This window comes from Symphalangus syndactylus, chromosome X (genome assembly GCF_028878055.3).
Source record: "Symphalangus syndactylus isolate Jambi chromosome X, NHGRI_mSymSyn1-v2.1_pri, whole genome shotgun sequence".
Taxonomy (NCBI): Eukaryota; Metazoa; Chordata; class Mammalia; order Primates; family Hylobatidae; genus Symphalangus; species Symphalangus syndactylus.
This window is the reverse complement of record NC_072447.2, coordinates 16433934-16456025: the sequence shown is the minus strand read 5'-3', so window position 1 is coordinate 16456025 and position 22092 is coordinate 16433934. Positions and strand designations below refer to the sequence as shown.

General features: G+C 49.8%; 2 protein-coding genes across 4 annotated transcripts in view; both read left to right on the top strand.

Annotated features, from left to right (window-relative positions):
• Positions 1-971: 971 nt before the first annotated feature.
• The window catches only part of LOC129475920 (dehydrogenase/reductase SDR family member on chromosome X), a 316179-nt gene continuing 295058 nt past the window's right edge, over positions 972-22092 (top strand). Inside the window, exon 1 of the mRNA XM_055268392.2 lies at positions 972-1129. Coding sequence (XP_055124367.1) covers positions 1021-1129 — 109 coding nt within the window. The 5' untranslated portion in view covers positions 972-1020. The remainder of the gene's footprint in view (positions 1130-22092) is intronic.
• Positions 986-15501, top strand: ZBED1 (zinc finger BED-type containing 1). 3 transcript variants are annotated; one of them, XM_055268371.2, is made up of 2 exons: positions 986-1129; positions 11166-15501. In XM_055268371.2, the coding sequence occupies exon 2, from the start codon at positions 11216-11218 to the stop codon at positions 13298-13300; it is 2085 nt and encodes a 694-aa protein (XP_055124346.1). In that variant the 5' UTR covers positions 986-1129; positions 11166-11215; the 3' UTR covers positions 13301-15501. The 3 variants fall into 3 exon arrangements, with proteins under 3 accessions (XP_055124346.1, XP_055124345.1, XP_055124347.1); XM_055268370.2 differs by having other exon boundaries at positions 989-1129; positions 11163-15501; XM_055268372.2 differs by lacking the exon at positions 986-1129 and adding an exon at positions 1272-1635 and having other exon boundaries at positions 11163-15501.

Below are 22092 nucleotides of genomic sequence, written 5' to 3'. Positions count from 1 at the left end.
GTCTAGGGGTGCCCCAGTGGGGGGTCTGTGGTCTTGGGGATCCCAGCAGGGGTCTGGGGTCCTGGGGGGTGTTCTTGGGAGGAGTCTATGGATCTGAGTTGGGTGCTGGCTGGGGTCTGTGGTCCTGGGGGTAATCCTGGTAGAGGTCTGTGGTCCTGGGGGTGTCCTGTGGTACTGGGGTGGTCCTGGCTGGGGTCTGCGGTCCCTGGTGGGGGTCTTGGCTGGGGTCTGTGGTCCTGGGGACGTCCTGGCTGGGGTTGTTGGTCTTGTGGTGGTGAGGATCCCTGCTGGGGTCTGTAGTCCTGCGGGTAGGGGCAAGGGTCCTGGCTGGGGTCTGTGGTCCTGGAGGGGCTGTGGAGGGTTCCTGCTGAGGTCTGTGGTCCTGGGGGGGATTCCTGGCTGGGGTCTGTGGTCCCGGGGGTTGGGGGTGGGGGTTCTGGCTGAGGTCTGTGGTCCTGGCTGGGGGTGTGTGTGTGTGGGGTCCCTGCTGGGGTCTGTGGTCCTGAAGAGGGGGGATCCTGACTGGGGTCAGCGGTCCTGGGGGCGTCATGGCTGGGGTCAGTGGTCCTGGGGTGGCGTTCTGGCTGGGGTCTGTGGTTCTGAGGGGGAATTCTTGGCTGGGCTCAGTGGTCCTGAGGGGTTGGTCCTGGCTGGGGTCTGTGGTCCTGGGGAGGGAGTCCTGGCTGGGGTCTGTGGTCCTGGGCGGGGGCGGGGGTGGGTCCTGGCTGAAGTCTATGGTCCTTGCAGGGGGGGTTCCTGGCTGGAGTCTGTGGTCCTGGGGGGTTGTCCTGGCTGGGGTCGGTCGTCTGCTCGGGGTCCCGAGTCCTGCAGGCGGTGCGGGATTCCAGAGGGCCCGGGCGGGGTCTGGGGTAGGGGTGGGGGGGAGTCCCCGCAGGCCGGGGCGGTCCGGGGCGGGCAGGGGGCGGTCCGGGGCGCGCGCGTTTCCGCCGTCGGTCCAGGCGGGCGGGCGCAGAGTCCCGCGGGCGGCGCGGAAGCGGCGGCGGCGCGGCCGGGGCAGCCATGTCGCCATTGTCTGCGGCGCGGGCGGCCCTGCGGGTCTACGCGGCAGGCGCCGCGGTGATCCTGGCGCAGCTGCTGCGGCGCTGCCGCGGGGGCTTCCTGGAGCCAGGTCAGCGGGGCGGGGCGGGGGTCAGGGCAACGGGGACCCGGGTGGGCGCGGGCGCGGGCTGGCTCGGGGGCGGGGGCGCGGGGGCTCCGCGTGACCTTGGCGAGGCGGTGGCGCTCCCGGAAGTGGGGCTGGGCGGGGGTCCCGGTGGGGCCGGGGTTGGGGGGGGGGCGTGCGCGCCTGGGACCTCCCCGCCCCGCGCTTGTCGTCCCCGCCGGCTCTTCTGCGCGCCTGGCCCGGCCCGGCCCGACCCTTCGCTCCCCGCGCGTGTGGCCTCCCCGCCTGTACCGGGTCGGGCTCCAACCGAGCAGCCCCCGTGCAACCGCCCCCCCCGCGCACCCTGACACCTCCGGGCCATGGCCGGGGACCCGGGGGCTCGCACGCCCCGCGCCCAAGACCTCGGGCGGCTCTGCCTGCCGCCTGCTGTCGGCCAGTGACCGCGCGCCCCCGCCAGGCCCCGGACGGGAGGAGGGGGCGTCCCAGGAACCTCGACCCCCATCCACCCCAGGGTAAGTGAGGATGGGCCCTTCTCCGGAGGACATCTCCAGAGGGGGCCCAGAGGCGGCGTCTCGGGCACTGGGGAGCCACGGAGGTCTGGTGGGGAGGGCAGGCCCGTTAAGTGGCAACTTTGTTTCCTCGGCCTTTGTAAACATCTCTGAGTCACAGATCTCCAACTTTGCAGGACTCGTTTACTGTCTGAACTCATCAGTGAGGACCGCCACTGTGTTTTGTGTATGCAGATTACTTCTATTCATAGATTTGCAGGTTCAGAATTTATTAATTTTTTTTTCTTTTTTTGTAATAGGAAGTAGAGATGAAGTCTTGCTCTGTTGCCCAGGCTACTCTCGAACTCCCTGGGCTCAAGCAGTCCTCCTGCCTCAGCCTCCCAAAGTGCTGGCATTATAGGCACCAGCTACTGCATCCGACTACTGTTTTAAATTTTTGTAGACGGGGGTCTTGCTGTGTTGCTCAGGCTGGTCTCGAACTCCTGGGCTCAGGCGATCTTCCTGCTTTTGCCTCCCAAACTGCTGGGATTACAGGTGTGAGCTACCACACCTGTCTAATGTTTCCATTTTTTTTTTTTGTAGCAATAGGGTCTTGCTACATTGCCCAGGCTGGTCTGAAAGTCATGGGCCGAAGCAATCCTCCTACCTGAGTCCCCCAAAGTGCTGGGTTTACAGGCGTGAGCCACCACACCTGGCTAATGTTTTAAATTTTTTGTAGAGGTGGCATTTCACCATGTTGCGCAGGCTGGTCTTGCACCTCTGGCCTGCAGCAATCCTCCAGTCTGGGCCTCCCAAACTGCTGGGATTACAGACAGAGCACCACTGTGCCTGGCCCATATTCTCAATTTAAACCTAGAAACCTGTAAACAATTATTTGTGAACTGGAATAAAGGGAATGTTAGTTCCATGTTAGGTTAAATGACACTTTGTTTCAAAAATAACAGTTTTCCAAAACAGAGCGTTCAGAGGGTCAGTGTGGTGGGGGTGGTGGTGTAGAGTTGCCCTGGATGTCTTAAATGTGCAGTCTAAGAAGAGGGCTGTTATTTCTGCCTCTGTAGACAGTTTCATGGCACGTCAGGAGGCCTCTGGAAGACACTACTGCACGCCTCTGGGAGACTGGGAGTCAGCCAGGCGAAGTGCTTGGGTGCCTTATTGTGAAATGACTTTTGACTTCCACTCTGCACCCACTGAGGGAACCCCAGGGGTCCCAGCGCCACGCTTTGAGAAGCGCGCCTGGAGTGGATGCTTTAAAATGAGCCTCACTCTCTCCCGCCTCTAGCCAGAGAAAGAGCTTTGAGTTTTCTGTGAGCTAAGCTTTTCTTTTTCTGCCAAACTGGCCTTCAGTATTTTTTTTTTTTAAACCCACTTAGCATAATTACAAGTGCGTAGAAGAAGGAGAGTAAAGGAACTGTAGTCAGGCTTTCGGAGGGCAGGAGGGCATGTTTGTTTGAAGTAAGTAATCAGTTGCAAGGTGAATGGTTTACAGCTGCTGAACAATTGTGTGGAGTCTCGCAGAGGATTATGTTTATCCGGGCAGTTTTGCTTACAGAAAGGTCCCCTTAAACCTCCTTAAGGGCCTGTGTGGGCCCTGGCAGAAGAGGCCGGGGTCCCTGCAGCAGCTCACCAAAATACTGGCCTTTGAAAAACTTGCTCTTTGTGCATTAGAAATGGGGGCTGGATTCTTTTTTTTCCCCCCATTTACTGATGAAATAACAACAGAAGGTTGTTAAAGAGGACAAGCTTCTGGTGAAGTCACGTGTCTGCCTAGGGACTCTGTACCCGGGTGTGTATCGAAACAGAATGGCCTTCTCTAAAGATTAACTTCAGTAGCTTGCCCTCATCGAGCCCCTTCCTGTGTCTGGATTAAAAATAATTTTCGATACCGGTGGAGGAATGCTGTTTTCCTTGGTCTGCTGGTGGCCAGCTTCCTAAACGGCATGTCTTATTTGCTTCTCTCTGGTAGGCCTTCGCTGTTGATGAGGAAACATTGAACTTTGTCCAGGGCATTTGAGCTAAGCTGTTTGAATAACCAAGAGGGCCAATTTCCCCACTGCAGATTGGAAGCAAGGGCAGTTTTTTCTTAGAACTTCCAAATGCAGCATGTTCTTAGGTATCTTACAAAGGAAATGCCTGGGTTACACCTTCCACATGAGTTGACTTACATGGCATGAGAAGGAAGAAATTGCGGCTGGAATCCACTCCTAAGTGGTGTCTTCTTACAGTTCATCATGGAAAAACAAGATAATTACAAATTAATCATAGATGTTGGTCATGCCTTTACAGAGTGGGTTTAGAAGCAAATTGAGAATTCCTATAAGAGGGTCTGTCTCTGTGTTCTTAAGACTGTCCACGCGGCCCATTCAGTAAGGTGTATCTGTTGGTTGGATTTTAAAAATAGATGATTTAATCAGTGCATTTAATATCCTAATATGGCATCAAAACTTGAACATTGGTATGGCCTGAAATCTGTTGAAAGTGATCGTATTGAGTAAAGAAAGTCTCTACCCACCAGTATTAATAACAGGGTGATCTGTTTAGAAATTACATTTTCTCTGATGCATCAGTGAGTTTTGCAAAGGAGAGAAAATTGATGGTACCTGTAGTCAAGTCCAGTTCCAATACTGCACAGAATTTTTCTTAAAAGTTCTATTGTAAATAATAGGCCACAGAATATTCCTTCACTTTCTGGGATGCAAAATGGACTCGTAAATGCTGTACCACAGGAGTGAGTATTTACAAAAAATATGCCAACTGGCCCACTTACAAAGCTATTTATAGAAGTCCTACTTTTCAAACTATTTTTTTTTTAACCTGTAAAGGGAAAGTTAATTCTTGTTGGTTTTTAACAGTGGCTATTAGAAATCAGGTAGAAGTAAAAACAGCAGTTTTCCAACTTCTTCTTTTTCTTTTTTTTTTTTTTTTTGAGACGAAGTTTCACTCTCGTTGCCCAGGCTGGAGTGCAATAGCATGATCTCAGCTCACCACAACCTCTGTCTCCCGGGTTCAAGCGATTCTCTTGCCTCAGCCTCCCGAGTAGCTGGTATTACAGGCATGTGCCACCACACCTGGCTCATTTTGTGTTTTTAGTAGAGATGGGGTTTCTCCATGTTGGTCAGTCTGGTTCTCAAACTCCTGACCTCAGGTGATCGTCCACCTTGGCCTCCCAAACTGCTGGGATTACAGGGATGAGCCCCTGCCCCTGGCCTCCAACTTCTTAATCATAGAATCCCTTTCAAAAAAATGAGGACCCCAGACAGTTTTTGTTTTTGTGGATTATAACAGTCAATAAGTCATCCTGTTAGACATTAAAACAGAAATTTAAAACATATTTAACTATTTAAAAGTAATGGTAACAGGCCAATTACTACCAAAAATGTATGTAATATATTTATTGTTTTTATATTTTATTTTTATTAAATATATATATTTTTAGAATAATTTATACTTTTCTATAAATATAAAATACAAATAAGTTATATTTATATAATTTAGATGTAAATAAAAACAATTGATATTTTTATATAAATATATAAATGTGTACATTTATGGGGCACAGTGTGATGCTTTGCTGTATGTTTGCATTGTGGAATAATTAAATCAAACTAATATCTATCACCTGCTATTTTTCCTTTGTGGTGGGAACATTTAAAATCTCTTTTAGCTATTTTTCTGTTTTTTAGTTCCATAGGTTATTGGGGAACAGGTGGTGTTTGGTTCCATGAGTAAGTTTTTTAGTGGTGATTTGTGAGATTCTGGTGCACCCATCACCCGAGCAGTACACACTGCATACAAGACATTTAAAATCTCTATTAGCGGGCTGGGCGCGGTGGCTCATGCCTGTAATCCCAGCACTTTGGGAGGCTGAGGCGGGTGGATTGCCTGAGCTCAGGAGTTCGAGACCAGCCTGGGCAATACAGTGGAACCCCGTCTCTACTAAAATACAAAAAATTAGCTGGGTGTGGCAGTGTGCGCCTGTAGTCCCAGCTACTTGGGAGGCTGAGGCAGGAGAATGGTGTGAACCCAGGAGGCGGAGGTTGCAGTGAGCCAAGATCGCGCCACTGCACTCCAGCCTGGGCAACAGAGCAAGACTCCGTTTCAAAAAAAAAACAAAAATAAAAACCTCTTTTAGCTATTTTGAAATATGTAACATACTATTAACTATAGCCACCACGCTGTGCAGTAGGTCACTGAAACTGATTTCTGCCGTCGAACAGAAACTTGGTACCCTTTGGCCATGTGCTGTATGTTTTTTAAAAGAAAAGTAATTGTCATTTCCAAAATAACAAAAACTTAGGGAGAAGAGTGGCTGAGTTTTAGGGTTTAGTCAGCCTCATCCACAAAGGGACGGACGGCAGCTGGCTCCTTCCTCTGCTTCTTCACACTGGTCTCTTGTGATGTGTAGTTCTGGTAAGAGTCATGTGAGGCATATCCACTGGCCTCTTATGGATGTGCAATTGGAAACGTGAAATCACTGGCCCCCTGAGAGCGTTTTGGGGAGTGTCCCCCCCAAACCCCCCCACCACTGGGGATGCTGCACCAGTCTTGAAGAATGAGGCAGTGAGAGGCTGGTTTGCAGCAAACTTTATTTGTGGCCTTGCTTGCACGGAAGCGCTGCAAGGGAGGAGGAAGGAGGAAGGAGGGTACCCACTGCAGAAGGCCAGCTCTGCTGTGGCTGTTACGTGGGTTCAGGTGGAACCCACCTACTATGTGGACGGTTCTTTACCTGGGAGTCCCATGGAATTCTGACAGCAGGAGACATGTGGGAGGGAGCTTGTTGTTTCTCCATCCAGGAGTCACTTGGTTAGGGGTTTGGGAATTTCGGCTCTCAGTACAAAACTTCGCTCCAAGTACTAGACCTGTTTCAGCCAAATAGTAATGATCATCATAATAGAATACAAACCTTTGTTCACCTAAATAATAACAATAATATTAATAATAATATAAACCTTCGTTCATGGTAGTGGGGCGTCTTTCAGCCCAATAATAACAACAACAATAGGAATAATGATAATAATAAAATATAAACCTTTGCTTCACGTCCTGGAACGTCTTTCAGCCAAATAATAATAATAATATTAATGATAATAGAATATAAACCTTTGTTGAGGGTACTGCGACTTCTTTCAGCCCAGTAATAATAATAATAATAGGAATAATGATAATAATGATAGAATATAAACCTTTGCTTCATCTCCTGGAACGTCTTTCAGCCTAATAATAATACTAATATTAATGATAATAGAATATAAACCTTTGTTGAGGGTACTGCGACCTCTTTCAGCCCAGTAATAATAATAACAATAGTAATAATGATAATAATGATAGAATATAAACCTTTGCTCCAGGTCCTGGGAGCTCTTTCAGCCTAATAAGAATAATAATAGAATATAAACCTTTGTTCACAGTACTAGGACCTCTTTCAGACCAATAATAGTGATAGTAAGAATAATTATAATGATAATAGAATATAAGCTTTTCTTCTAGGTACTGGGACCTCTTTCAGCCAAATAATAATAGTGGAATATAAAACTTGGCTCTAGGTACCAGAACCTCTTTTGAGCCAAATAGTAATAATAAGAATAGTATTAATAGAATACAGACCTTTGGTCCAGGTACTGGGACACCTGTGAGCCAAATAATAATGATAATAATAGAACATAAACCTTTGACTGAAGTGCCAGAACCTTTTTCAGCCAAATAATAATAAAATATAAACTTTTGTTCCAGGTACCCGGACTTCTTTCAGCCTAATAATAATCATAGAATATAAACCTTTACGACAGGTCCTGGCACCTTTTTCAGCCAAATAATAATAAAATAGAATATAAACTTCTGTTACTGGGACCTCTTTCAGCTTAATAACAAAAGTAATAGTAATAGAAGAAAAACCTTTGCTCCAGGTTCCAGAACCTCTTTCAGCCTAATAATAATAATAATAATGATAGAATGAAAATTTTTGTTCCGGGTATCGAGACCTCTTCCAGCCTAATAATAATAATATAATAATATAAACCTTTGCTACAGGTACCAGGACCCGTTTCAGCCAAATAATAATAACAACAATGATAATAGAATATAAACCTTTGCCCCAGGCACTGGGACCTCGTTTAGTCAAATAATCACAATAATAATAATAATAGAATATGGACGTTTGCTCCAGCTTTCAGGACCTCTTTCAGACAGATAATAACCGAGTATAAACTTTTCTTCCAGGTTTATATCGGGACCTCTTCCAGCCTAAAAATAATAGTAATAATAGCATATAAATCTTTTTTTTTTGTTTTCTTCTTTTTTTGAGATGGAGTTTTGCACTTGTTGCCCAGGCAAGAGTGCAACGGCGCGATCTCGCCTCACTGCAACCTCTGCTTCCCGGGTTCAAACAATTCTTGTGCCTCAGCCTCCCGAGTAGCTGGGACTACAGGCATGTGCCACCACCACGCCCGGCTAATTTTGTATTTTTAGTAGAGGAGGGGTTTCCCCATGTTGTCCAGGGTGGTCTCAAACTCCTGACCTCAGGTGATCCACCCACCTTGGCCTCCCAAAGCGCTGAGAGTACAGGCGTGAGCCACCGTGCCTGGCGCCAGCATAAAAATCTTTGCTACAAGTACTGAAACCTTTTTCAGCCTAATAATAATAACAACCGTAACAATAATAATTGGAATATAAACCTTTGTTACTGGTACTGGGACCTCTTCCAGCCTAATCATAATAATAATAAAAATGATAATAGTAATGGAATAGAAACCTTTCCTTCAGGTTCCAGAACCGCTTTCAGCCGCATAATAATAATAGTAATAATATAATAATAATAATAAATACAATGTAAACTTTTGTTTGAGGACTGGGACATCTTTCAGCCTAATAGCACAAATAATAATAATGAAGGTAAACCTTTTCCTCCCAAGTACCAAAACCTGTTTCAGCCAAATAATAATAAGATGATGACGATGATGATGGAGGATCTGATACAGCTGTGTCCTGTCACTCAGGTCGGACTTAGGAGGCCTCTTGAGATTCTTTTCCCCCTCTTTTGATTGTGTAATCCAGGGGCCCCACCCTAACTCGGCTGCAGAAGATGCAGCTTGGGGGTTCCTCGTTTTCTGGAAGTCCCGGTCGTGTTATTCATTCTCTTGGCTTGCCACCTAAGAACAAACCAGGGTGCTGGCATTGGTCACAGGACCCCCATCCTTGCACCCCAGTCTTGGGAAGTGGCACTGCTGGGCTCTGGCGATGCCCAGCTCACCCGGCATGTGGCGGCATCTCCCTAAAAAGCACTGGGCAGGCACCGTTGACGGAAAGCCAGCAACGCAGGCCGTGACTGCCCGTGAAGACGGGGGGCCTTTCTAAGACCTCCACTCGTTATTTGGGGCAAAATTAACCTTCAGAATACCTTGCTTTAATAAAGTACCAGAAACTGGAGGGCTTAAAACCATAGCTTATTCTCTCCCAGTTCTGGAGGCCAGAAGGCTGAAATCAAAGTGTCTCAGGGCTGCACTCCCTCCGGGGGGTTAGGCGGAGAATCCTTCCTGCCTCTCCCAGCTCCTGGGGGCTCCTGGGGTCCCTGGGCTTCAGGCCAGCCACATCATCACTCTAGTCTCTGCCTCTGTCTCCATGTGGCCTTCTCTGTGTCTGTGTCTCCTCTTCTTTTATAAGGACACCTGTCACTGCATTTAGGGCTCACCCGAATCCCGGATGATCTCATCTCCAGATCCTTAACTCATTAGATCTACAAAATTTCTTATAACCAAGTAAGATCTCAGTGCACATCCTGGGCTTTAGGATGTGGACAGATCTTTCTGCGGGCCACTGTTCAATCCACCATGATTTTATCTAGTTCATTCTGGAGGCTCTAGGGGAGGATCCTTCCTGCCTCTCCCAGCTCCTGGGGGCTCCAGGCGTTCTGGGCTTGTGGCCGCATCAGTCCAGTCTCTGCCTCCATCTCCATGTGGTCTTCTCCTCTGTGTCTGTGTCTCCTCATCTGTCTTCTATTAAGGACGCTGGTCACTGCATTTAGGACCACCCCAATTGAGAATAATCTCATCTTAAGATCCTTACCTTCATTATTAATACATCTGCAAAGACCCTTTTTCCAAACAAGGTCCCATACACAAGTACCAGGTAGATAGAGATTTTCTTTGGTTAGGGGAGGACGCTTTTCAGCCCACTATAGTCATCACTGAAATATGCCTCCTTGCACCGACTGTATCCCAATACTCTGAACGTGCCTGGGTGGTGCATTTTGCTATTTACCCTCCTGAGCACTGTACTGGACACTTGCAGACACAATTACACCTTTTAACAAAGCCCAGCTGTCATTCTGGGCAACCCAGTCACAGAGGTGGCCTCCTGAGTGGCAGCTGGAAGGGCCTGTATGTGTGAGCATTCAACCTCAACAGGAACCCTGGGGACTGGCTTCTGGGTCATCTAAGCCTTCACACTGAGTGCCCGATGTTTGCACAGGTGTGATATTTGCCCAGTTGGGCCTTTCTGCCCACAGGTGTGACTGGACACAATAGGCATTTTGAGAAGTTCCGGGGATTGAGAAATCCATGCTTCTTCAGACGTGCTTACAGATCACGGATGCACCTGTGCCAAAAAAAAAAAAAAAGCCTGTGACGTTCCACATGGCTTCATTTTAAACCATAAAGTTTGAGAAGAGTGTGCAATGCCTCTTAGCCATAGGAAAGCTGGCTTTAGCCAGATGGAGGTCCTGTTTGGCTTCTTTAATACAGTTAATGAAGCTCAGGTGGTGTTCAACAGAGATTCTTGCTGTGATGGTTGGCAGTGGGGGGTCTGCCTGGCCACTTGTGGACTCTTCTATGTAGGCTTCGTCCCCAGAAAAGATCTACGCGACTTTCCCACGTGGCAGGTGCTTGGGAAAGCTCTTAGAACAGGAACAACAAGCCCCTGCGATGACAGAGACGTTGTCAGGCCGGGTGCGGTGACTCATGCCTGTCATCCCAGCACTTTGGGAGGCCGAGGCGGGTGGATCACCTGAAGTCAGGAGTTTGAGACCAGCCTGGCCAACCTGGTGAAACCCTGTCTCTGCTAAAAATACAAAAATTAGCCGGGCGTGGTGGCAGGCGCCTGTAATCCCAGCTACTCAGGAGGCTGAGGCAGGAAAATCGCTTGAACCTGGGAGGCGGAGGTTGCAGTGAGCTGAGATCATGCCACTACACTGCAGCCTGGGTGACAGAGAGAAACTCTGTCTCAAAAAAAAAAAAAAAAAAAAAAAAGTAAAGGCACTTGTCAGGTACAGCCCTGCACAAATGCCGTGCTCACTCGCAAACCTGTATGTTGACACGTGCGGCATCGCTGCAGTCGGATTAACGTGGAAGAAAGAGCGTGTTCCTGCGCTAGGTTCCCTCCTCCACTCTGCAAAAGTGACCCGCAAGGAAGGTCCAGCCGTCCGGCCCCAGTGCCCTTTGGTTGAAAGCGGAGCTGCCCTGGCACCCTGGCTGTCTCCCCGGCAGGGCTCCCATGCGTGCCTGGGTCCCTTCTCATGCTGTGTTTGTCTTGGCCCTTCTCAGCAGGTCCCCACGCATGAGCAGCCGTCCAGCAAGCAGGCTCCGGTGGAGAAGCAATGGAGAATAAAAGCCTGGAGAGCTCCCAGACAGACCTGAAGCTGGTGGCCCACCCCCGCGCCAAGAGCAAGGTGTGGAAGTATTTCGGCTTCGACACCAACGCCGAGGGATGCATCCTGCAGTGGAAGAAGATCTACTGCCGCATCTGCATGGCCCAGATCGCCTACTCTGGAAACACCTCCAACCTGTCCTACCACCTGGAGAAGAACCACCCCGAGGAATTCTGCGAGTTCGTCAAGAGCAACACGGAGCAGATGCGTGAGGCCTTCGCCACCGCCTTCTCCAAGCTGAAGCCCGAGTCGTCCCAGCAGCCCGGGCAGGACGTGCTGGCCGTCAAGGCTGGCCATGGCTACGACAGCAAGAAGCAGCAGGAGCTGACGGCCGCCGTGCTGGGCCTCATCTGCGAGGGGCTGTACCCGGCCTCCATCGTGGATGAGCCCACCTTCAAGGTGCTGCTGAAGACGGCTGACCCCCGGTACGAGCTGCCCAGCCGGAAGTACATCTCCACCAAGGCCATCCCTGAGAAGTACGGGGCCGTCCGGGAGGTGATCCTGAAGGAGCTGGCCGAGGCCACCTGGTGTGGCATCTCCACCGATATGTGGAGGAGTGAGAACCAGAACCGCGCCTACGTCACGCTGGCCGCCCACTTCCTGGGCCTGGGCGCCCCCAACTGCCTGTCCGTGGGTTCCCGCTGCCTGAAGACCTTCGAGGTGCCCGAAGAGAACACGGCGGAGACCATCACCCGGGTGCTCTATGAGGTCTTCATCGAGTGGGGCATCAGCGCCAAGGTCTTCGGGGCCACCACCAACTATGGCAAGGACATCGTGAAGGCGTGCTCCCTACTGGACATCGCCGTGCACATGCCCTGCCTGGGCCACACCTTCAATGCCGGCATCCAGCAGGCGTTCCAGCTCCCGAAGCTGGGGGCGCTGCTGTCACGCTGCCGCAAACTGGTGGAGTACTTCCAGCAGTCTGCTGTGGCCATGTACATGCTCTATGAGAAGCAGAAGCAGCAGAACGTGGCCCACTGCATGCTGGTGAGCAACCGCGTCTCCTGGTGGGGGAGCACGCTGGCCATGCTGCAGCGCCTCAAGGAGCAGCAGTTCGTCATCGCTGGGGTCCTGGTGGAGGACAGCAACAACCACCACCTCATGCTGGAGGCCAGCGAGTGGGCCACCATCGAGGGGCTGGTCGAGCTCCTGCAGCCCTTCAAGCAGGTGGCCGAGATGCTGTCGGCCTCCAAGTACCCCACCATCAGCATGGTGAAGCCGCTGCTGCACATGCTCCTCAACACCACGCTCAACATCAAGGAGACCGACTCCAAGGAGCTCAGCATGGCCAAGGAGGTCATCGCCAAGGAGCTTTCCAAGACCTACCAGGAGACGCCCGAGATTGACATGTTTCTCAACGTCGCCACCTTCCTGGACCCCCGCTACAAGAGGTTGCCTTTCCTCTCCGCCTTCGAGCGGCAGCAGGTGGAGAACCGCGTGGTGGAAGAGGCCAAGGGCCTGCTGGACAAGGTCAAAGACGGCGGCTACCGGCCGGCCGAGGACAAGATCTTCCCGGTGCCCGAGGAGCCGCCTGTAAAGAAGCTCATGCGGACGTCCACGCCTCCGCCCACCAGCGTCATCAACAACATGCTGGCCGAGATCTTCTGCCAGACAGGCGGCGTGGAGGACCAGGAAGAGTGGCATGCCCAGGTGGTGGAGGAGCTGAGCAACTTCAAGTCCCAGAAGGTGCTTGGCCTCAACGAAGACCCCCTCAAGTGGTGGTCGGACCGCCTGGCCCTCTTCCCTCTGCTGCCCAAGGTGCTGCAGAAGTACTGGTGCGTGACGGCCACACGCGTCGTGCCTGAGCGTCTCTTCGGTTCCGCCGCCAATGTGGTCAGCGCCAAGAGGAACCGGCTGGCTCCCGCACACGTGGACGAGCAGGTGTTCCTGTATGAGAACGCCCGGAGTGGGGCGGAGGCGGAACCCGAGGACCAGGACGAGGGGGAGTGGGGCCTGGACCAGGAGCAGGTGTTCTCCTTGGGGGATGGCGTCAGCGGCGGTTTCTTTGGCATCAGGGACAGCAGCTTCCTGTAGCGAGGAAGCGGGTTGTCTTACAAGTCATCCCCGTAGCAGCCCATTGGATGCTTTGTTGTAAATACTTACCCGGTCAGCTTGGTTTTGAACCTCAGAGACCATCCACTGTCTTTGACACCTAGAAGGTGGAAAAAGAGATTCGAGAAGCGAGAGAGGGTCGGGTGCAGTGGCTCCCGTCTATAATCCCAGCACTTTGGGAGGCCGAGGTGGGCAGATCAACTGAGGTCAGGAGATCGAGACCAGCCTGGCCAACATGGCGAAACCCCGTCTCTACTAAAAATACGAAAATTAGCCAGGCATGATGGCACGTGCCTGTAATCCCAGCTACTCTGGAGGCTGAGGCCAGAGAATCGCTTGAACCTGGGAGGTGGAGGTTGCAGTAAGCTGAGATTGCTCCACTGCACTCCAGCCTGGGCGACGAGAGTGAGGCTCTCAAAAAGAAAAAAGACACAAGAGAGGTGGCTTTGAGTGGGTTTCATTTCCTCCCCATTCCCGGTGCCCTGACGACTTCTGCTTGGGAATTGCCAACGCTCAACTCCTTGCGTGCAGCAGAGCCTAGAGGAGCTGTTGCTTCTTTCACAGATACTTAGGACCCACACCATGTCTGATTCAAGTTCTCCCTGAGAGGGTTTAGGAGAAACGCAGGAACATTCTGGGTGGCATCGAAGGAGCCTTTCCCGATCATCATGTGTGACTTCTGCGAGGTCCAGATCGCTGAATTCATGTTTACATTCTCATGCAAGCGGGGACCTCTTGCTTCTGGGAAATGGGGAAGAGACCTTTTAGCCAAAATGCCCTTCTTAAAAAGAGAGACCTTTTTTTTTTTAAATGTTCGGTTAAAAATGTGACAGATGAGTACAAAAATGCAGGCACTTAACAAAAAGCAAAAAGAGAAAAAAAAGGTGTGGAATGTGTTGTATTTTCGACAGGTTGCTGCGGGAGAGCCTGCTCCCTGCTCCCTGCTCCCTGCCGAAATTCACTTTGCAGAATTGGTACTTAAAACTGAGCGGTGGCCGGGCGTGGTGGCTCATGCTGAGGTCAGGACTTCGAGACCAGCCTGGCCAACCAACATGGTGAAACCTCGTGTCTACTAAAAATACAAAAAACTAGCCAGTTGCGGTGGCATGCGCCTGTAATCCCAGCTACTCGGGAGGCTGAGGCGGAAGAATCGCTTGAACCCAGGAGGTGGAGGTTGCAGTGAGCCGAGACTACGCCACTGCACTCCAGCCTGGACGACAGAGTGACTCCGTCTCAAAACAAAACAAAACAAAAGTGGGTGGCTCACGGGTCCGGAGGTTATGTCTTCGGTGTCTCAGTCCTAAAAGTCCAGTTCCCCCATGTGGCCAGCTTTTCCACATAGGGTGTTTTTGATTTGATTACCGGAAAGGACTCTTGATTTTTCTCTTTTAAACTCAATACCATAGGGGAAACGAATTTTAAAATACTGCCCCCGGAGGGGTTGTCCGTGGCTGCATTCTTGCGAGTTGCTTTCTGTCATTCAGGGAAACAGAAAGACATTTTCCAACACGTAGAACTGCTTTTTAACTGGAGGAAAAATACTTCACGAGGATTAGCATATTGCTTGGATTCTACGTGCAGCGGGTTCTCTGCCTCCGTGAAGACAAGCTGGGCTGGGGAGGACGCTGTCTAGGAGGGATGACCCCACTCATCCCCAGGCAATGTTCTGCCGAGACGCCAAGAACTCTGGGTGTCAGAGGGTGAAGCAGGAACTACCTGCATTTCACAGCTGCTGACTTCTCAGGGCTACAAGCAGCACAGAATTATCCTTACGTCCTGAGCCGGTTTAAGTCTGTAGAAAAGGAAGCGCGGGAGAAATCCACATAACCTTTGCTTTCTTTTTCAGTGAAGCGGTTCTGCCGCGAACTTGGAACCCCCAGCTCCGGGTGTTCTCAGCAGAAGGGCAGCTGGGACACAGTGGGGCAGGCTTTGGGGTTGCTCTCTGTTCTGCCCCGAGGCTGGGGACGCAGGGCAGCCCATGCCTCCGTGGCCTCAATTCTGTAGCATCGCCAACGTTCTCTTTACGTCTCTAACAATCGTTTGCTTTTCGTCACTCACGTGAAAAATGTGAACTGCTGCTCTGTCTTCATTTTTATTTTTAAGCCATTGTTCCCCTCCTGAATGGTTGCCTCTTATTTAATGCTTTAAAGTTGGACTGTTGTTCAATAAACCAGAGAAATAAATTAGCTCCTCATTCATTTGTCTGCCACGTGTCCGTCTGGACTGCAGTTTGTCTGAACCCCTTGATCCTGGGAGTGGAGGGAGGTTTTTTATTATTATTATTCTTTTTATTTTTGTTGTAGTCCTTGTTTAAAGCAACTTTTTCCAGGGCACCCACGGTCAGTTCTGTGCTCCTCTTTCTCGTCTGTAAATCCTCAAGTTATGATGTACTTTCGGGTGTTTTGGCATCAAAATTTCTAAGTGAATAAAGCCGGCAGCTGGTGAAAGCATTCTCCGGGAGCAGAGATTTTCGCCGGTTCCTTCGCTTAGTGGACAGTTGTATAAACGGAGGCCCGATGGACGAGGCAGCCTGGATGGGTCCGCATGGCATCAGCGCCTTCCCTCTCCCCCCAGCCTCCTTGTCTCCCCTCTCTTCCTGTCTTCCTCACCTCCTCTCACATTGTCTCTTCCTTCCCTCCTCCTTCCCTCCAACCCTCCCTCTCTCCTTCAGCCAACCAATCCTTCCTTCCTTCCTTCCTTCCTTCCTTCCTTCCTTCCTTCCTTCCCTCCCTCCCTTCCTTCTCTCTTCTCTCCCTTCCTTCCCTCCCTTCCCTTCCCTTTCCTTCCTTCCTTCTCTCCCTTCCTTCTCTCCCTTCTCTCCCTCCCATCCCTTTCCTTCCTTCCTTCCTTTCTTTCCTCCTTCCTTCCTTCCCTCCCTTCCTTCCCTTCCCTTCCCTTCCTTTCCCTTTCCTTCCTTCTTTTCTTCTTTCTCTCCCTTCTCTCCCTCCCTTCCCTTTCCTTCCTTCCTTCCTTTCTTTCCTCCTTCCTTCCTTCCCTCCCTTCCTTCCCTTCCCTTCCCTTCCTTTCCCTTTCCTTCCTTCTTTTCTTCTTTCTCTCCCTTCTCTCCCTCCCTTCCCTTTCCTTCCTTCCTTCTCTCCCTTCTCTCCCTTTCCTTCCTTCCTTCTCTCCCTTCCTTCCTTTCTTCTCTCCCTTTCCTTCCTTCCCTCCCTTTCCTTCCTTCTCTCCCTTCCTTTCTTCTCTCCCTTCTCTCCCTTCCTTTCTTCTCTCCCTTTCCTTCCTTCCCTCCCTTTCCTTCCTTCTCTCCCTTCTCTCCCTTCCTTCTCTCCCTTTCCTCCCTCCCTCCCTTTCCTCCCCTCCGTCCTTCCCCCATCCCTCCCTCCCTCCTTCCCTCCCCCCTTCCCTCCCCTCTGTCCCTCCCTGTCTCCCTTCCTCCTTCCTTCCTTTCCTCCCTCCTTCCTTCCCTCTGTCCCTCCCTGTCTCCCTCCTTCCTTCCTTTCCTCCCTCCCTCTGTCCCTTCGTCCCTTTTCTCCCTCCCTCCCTCCCTCTTTTCCTTTTCCTTCCATCCCTTTTTTCTTCCTTCCCTTTCTGCTTTCCTTCCTCCCTCCCTCTTTTCCTCCCTCCTAAGAAAACAGTGACCCCTGAGAAGCCCAGGAAGGCTGCGATGTGCACCTCTGCCCGGACTTGCCCTTTCCGCGTGCTGTTGGTTGACTGCCTGTCCTTGGGTATCATTAAAATGTCGAATTTCTTTTTCTTGCACATTTTGGGTTGAAAGGGGTTCATTTTCAGTCCTCATAACTAAGCATTTGCATGGTGATGTTCATTTAAGTGGGACATGTTTACACGTTTTTCCCATTAGGAGTAATTCTAGGCCTTGAGGGGCCCTAACCCCGACATAGTTCTCATCCGGGCCTGTGTGCCACTCCTTCTCCAAGTGGTGGGACTTTTTGGTTTGTTTTTTTTTTTGCGTGTGGATCTGGCTGTACAGCGCTAACTCTGAGCTGGTTGGTTTTTTTTTTTTCTCCTGTTGCAGAATTGCCTGCTTCGAACTGTTTTCCTAGCAGGCCTCTGAAGGGTGAGGAAAACAGCTTGGGGAAAGTGAGAAAAAGGTTTCGGATGTTTTAGTAAAGGGGCAGCTGGTGGGAAGGAGCCGGTTGGGCTGTTTTTGGGGCGCTGAAATCTCGGTGGTGCCGTCGATTTGCTCATGAGTGCAGAGGAGGCCCAGAGACCGGATTCCTGGCGCAGTCAGCTCCTGCTTTTGTTCCGACGATCTTCCTGCACCTCGTCCCAGTCTCAGATGTGCTTGGGCAGCAGTTCTACTGTTTTCCCCACTGTGATCTCAGGTGCGCCCCCCCGTCCTTTCCCAGTGATTCCTGCCCCGTCAAATCGTGGGGCTCACCTGAGAGTTTCATAAAATGAACTCGCCATGCTCCTGCCTGGTGAACAGAGAATGCAAACTCTCACAGGACCATCTGCAGCAAAACAGCAGGGTTTGGCTCATTTCTTCAGATGACGAAAACAGCAGAGGGTTTGGCTCATTTCTTCAGATGATGAAAACAGCAGAGGGTTTGGCTCATTTCTTCAGATGACGAAAACAGCAGAGGGTTTGGCTCATTTCTTCAGATGATGAAAACAGCAGGGTTTGGCTCATTTCTTCCAGATTTTCTCACACTGCATGGATTCCTTTCTGAGCAACTTCTGGGAGGCTGTCAGGTTTCAGGGCTTTGCAGCCGGGCTCTGTCTTAGCTGTGGCTGCTTGTCCTTTTGTGTTGCAATCCGATGCGGGAGGTCCTTGGCATGAGTACCCTGATGGTGTCAACTTCAAGGGGTCAGAGAGGAAATATTTTTGGCTCTGCGGACTCTGTCTCTCAACAACTTAGTTCTGACGTTGTGTCTAAAAGCATCCATTGCCGGGCGCGGTGGCTCATATCTGTAATCCCAGCACTTTGGGAGGCCGAGGCGGGTGGATCGCCTGAGGTCAGGAGTTCAAGACCAGCCTGGCCAACATGGTGAAACCCCATCTCTACTAAAAATACAAACATTAGCTGGGCATGGTGGTGGGCACCTATAATCCCAGGTACTGAGGCTGAGGCAGGAGAATCGTGTGAACCAGGGAGGCGGAGGTTGTAGTGAGCTAAGATCGTGCCACTGTACTCCATCCTGGGTGACAAGAGCGAGACTCCGTGTATTCCACTCCCACTTCATGGGCACTAAATTTTATATAAATGTTGTGTTAAGAAATATTATTGCTCTGTTGACTTCTTTTTTTTTCCCCAACCATTAAGAAATTCATAAAAAAAAATTTATGAATGTAAACACTGTTTGTGGCAAGTGGGCCTTCCAAAAATAACGGCTGGAGTTTGTTGAAACTACTTTACTTTTTTTTTTTTTTTTTTTGCCACTTTATTCCTTTTTTTCTTGAGGCACTAATTGGAATCCACTTATTCTTCCTGGTTTGAGAAACAGTTCAGATCGAACACTCTGGGCTCTGTGTTTCCTTAGGTAACACGTGTGAGGTTTTTGTCATGAATTCAGTAATCTGTGTTAATATTATCACAAAAGAGCAGGGGGGCATTTGTGTCTTCTCAGAATTGCTTATTAAAACAGCTGCATGGCCAGGCGCAGTGGCTGTCATGCCTGTGATCCCAACACTTTGGGAGGCCGAGGCAGGCAGATCGCTTGAGCCCAGGAGTTTGAGACCAGCCTGGGCAACATGGCCAAATCCCATCTCTACTAAAAATACAAAAAATTAGCCAGGCATGGAGGCGCATGTCTGTAATCCCAGCTACTCAGGAGGCGAAGGTGGGAGGATCACTTGAGCCTGGGAGTTGGAGGCTGCAGTGAGCTGTGACCATACCATGGCACTCCAGCCTGGAAAATAAAGCAAGAGATGCTGCCTCTAAAAATAATAATAATAATAATAATAAAAGACAAACATAGTGGCACACACGTGTGGTCACAGCTACTTGGGAGACGGAGGTGGGAGGATCGCTGGAGCCCGCAAAGTGGAGGCTGCAGTCAGCTGAGATTGCATCACTGTAGTGCAGCCTGGGCAACAGAGTGAGACCCTGTCTCTAAATAAATAAATAAATGAGTTAATGATTAAGCAGAAGTTGTGCTTGTTCTGTCAGGATTTCAGTTGGGTTCTTTGTGCCCTAATTTATGTGAGCTCATAGGTTGTGCGTTATCTTAGAGGGCTTGCATTGAAGAAAGAGGGTAGCCTTTCTTTTCCCTGATTTGGTAGCACTGCTGAGGTGGCTTTCGGCTGATGGGTGGACCCGTGGGTGCAGATGTTTTGATGCAGAAGCAGTGATTGCCTTTTCACACTCAGGCTCCAACTGGCTTTTAGCTTGTGCGTTCTTACCTTGGGGTGTTCGAGGTCACTGGACTCCTATTTTATTTGTGTTTAACTGGAAAGGCAGGGACTCTGAGAACTTATCAAATAGGCAGTTACTGCAGGATTTCTAGAATTTAAATCGCTTCCGAAACTGGATCCACAAGCTAAGAATTATGTTTAGGTTTTAAAAGGTGTTGGTTTGCTTCTTACACGTTTAAGTTCTTGGGGGAAAGAAATCCAAAGAATAATAAAGTTTCATGATACAAAAATGGTATGAGACCGGGCACAATGGCTTACACCTGTCATCCCAGCACTTTGGGAGGCTGAGGCAGGAGGATGATTTTTGAGCCTGAGTTTGATATCAGCCTGGGCAACAGCGAGATCCTGTGCCTACAAAAATAAAATAAAAAGAGGCTGGGTGCGGTGGCTCATGCTTGTAACAGCCGCACTTTGGGAGGCTAAGTCAGTAGGATCACTTGAACTCAGGGGTTTGAGACCAGCCTGGTCAACATACTGAGACCTTGTCTCTAGTAACAATAAAAAAATTAGCTGGACTTAGGATGTGCATTTGTAGTCCCAGTTACATAGGAGGCTGAGGTGGGAGGATCACTTGAGCCAGGGAGTCGGAGGCTGCAGTGAAATGTGATCGCACCACTGCACTCCAGCCTCTGCAACAAAGTGAGAGATGCTGTCTCTAAAAAAAAAAAAAAAAAAAGCCAGACATAGTGGCACATGTGTGTGGTCACAGCTACTTGGGAGGCTGAGGCTGAAGGATCCCTTGAGCCCAAGGAGGCTGAGGCTGCCATAAGCTACGATCATGCCACTGCACTCCAGGCTGGGCAATAGCCTGGGCGACTGTCTCAACCAAAATAAATTTAAAAAGATAGGAAATTTCAATATGAAAATCAGTGTCCTCTAGAACATTCCATTTCTTCCCCGCTGGGCTATTTTTGGAGTTCCATGGGGAGCCGGCTCAGTGCAGTTTGCATGCACTCGGGAGGATGAGCCGTGCCGTGGTGTCTGTTAGGGGACAGCCTGATCTCACCAACCGTCCTGAGCAGGCCTGGCCCTCCGGGTAATAACCGGGAACACTCGCCGCTTTGTGAGAGGACCTCGTCTGCTCATTGGAAGGTCTTCTCTTCTGGTCTAGGCTGCAGTGTGGATACAATTTTTTTTTTTTTTTTTTTTTTTAAGATAGAGTTTCACTCTTGTTGCCCAGGCTGGAGTGCAATGGTACGATCTGGGCTCACTGAAACCTCCGCGTCCTGGGTTCAAGCTATTCTCCTGTCTCAGCCTCCTGAGTAGCTGGGGTAACAGGCACCTGCCACCACAGCTGGCTAATTTTTATATTTTTTGTAGAGACGGGTTTTCAGCACATTGGTAAAGCTTGTCTCGAACTCCTGACCTCAGGTGATCCACCCACCTCCGCCTCCCAAAGTGCTGGGATGAGAGGCGTGAGCCATCACGCCCGGCCCGGTGTGGCTACACCTTGAGCACATAACTGGAATCCTTTCCTTGGCAACTTGGAGCCCCTTGTGTCATGGTCATATAAACTGTTGAATTAAGAGGAGACACCATTAAATATGTCACAGCTGTCCTCGAAACTGGGACTTGTTTTGCTTTCTGCCTGGAAATGTGAGCTATTTTTATAGAATTATTTTATAGAAAGTAGTTGTTACATGTATATGAGGTACAACGTGATGTTCTAATCCAAGTACACATTGTGCAATGATTAAGTCAAGCTAGTTACCATATTATCAACCTAATTGACATAATAATCAAGCCAATTAACATTAATATTCAGCTAATTAGCATATTAACAAGCTGATTAACATATTCACATAACCCTAACTCTAACCTATATCACCTCACCTACTTTTTTTTTGTGGTGAGAATATGTAAAATCTACTTTTAGTCATTTTGAAAGACGCAATGTATTGTTATTAACGATAATCACTGTGTGGTGTGGTAGAACTTTGAATTTATTTCTTTTATCTAACTCGAAAAATTTAATTTTAATGTAATTTATATAGTTTTTTGAGACAGTCTCACCCTATCACTCAGGCTGGAGTGCAGCGTCATGTTCATAGCTCACGGCAGCCTCCAACTCCTGGCTCAGGTGACCCTCCCATCACAGCCTCCCAGGTAGCCGGGACCACAGGTGCACACCACCACACCTGGTTAGTTTTTAAATTTTTTGTAGAGATGGGGTCTTGCTATGTTGCTCAGACTGGTCTTGAATTCCTAGGCTGAAGCGATCCTCCTGCCTCAGCCTCCCAAGTAGCTGGGACTGCAGGTGCATGCTACCATACCCAGCTAATTTTTTCAGTTTTTTTTTTTTTTTTTTTTTTTTTAAAGATGCGGTTTCATTATGTTGCCCAGGCTTGTCTCAAACTCCTGGCCTCCAGTGATCCTCCTTCCTCAGCCTTCCATAGCATTGTGATTCCAGACATGAGCCACCGCTCCTGGCCTCCTAACT

Bases quoted from the DNA above. Each gene is read 5' to 3' on its own strand.
- ZBED1 (XM_055268371.2), top strand. From the start codon at position 11,216: ATGGAGAATAAAAGCCTGGAGAGCTCCCAGACAGACCTGAAGCTGGTG.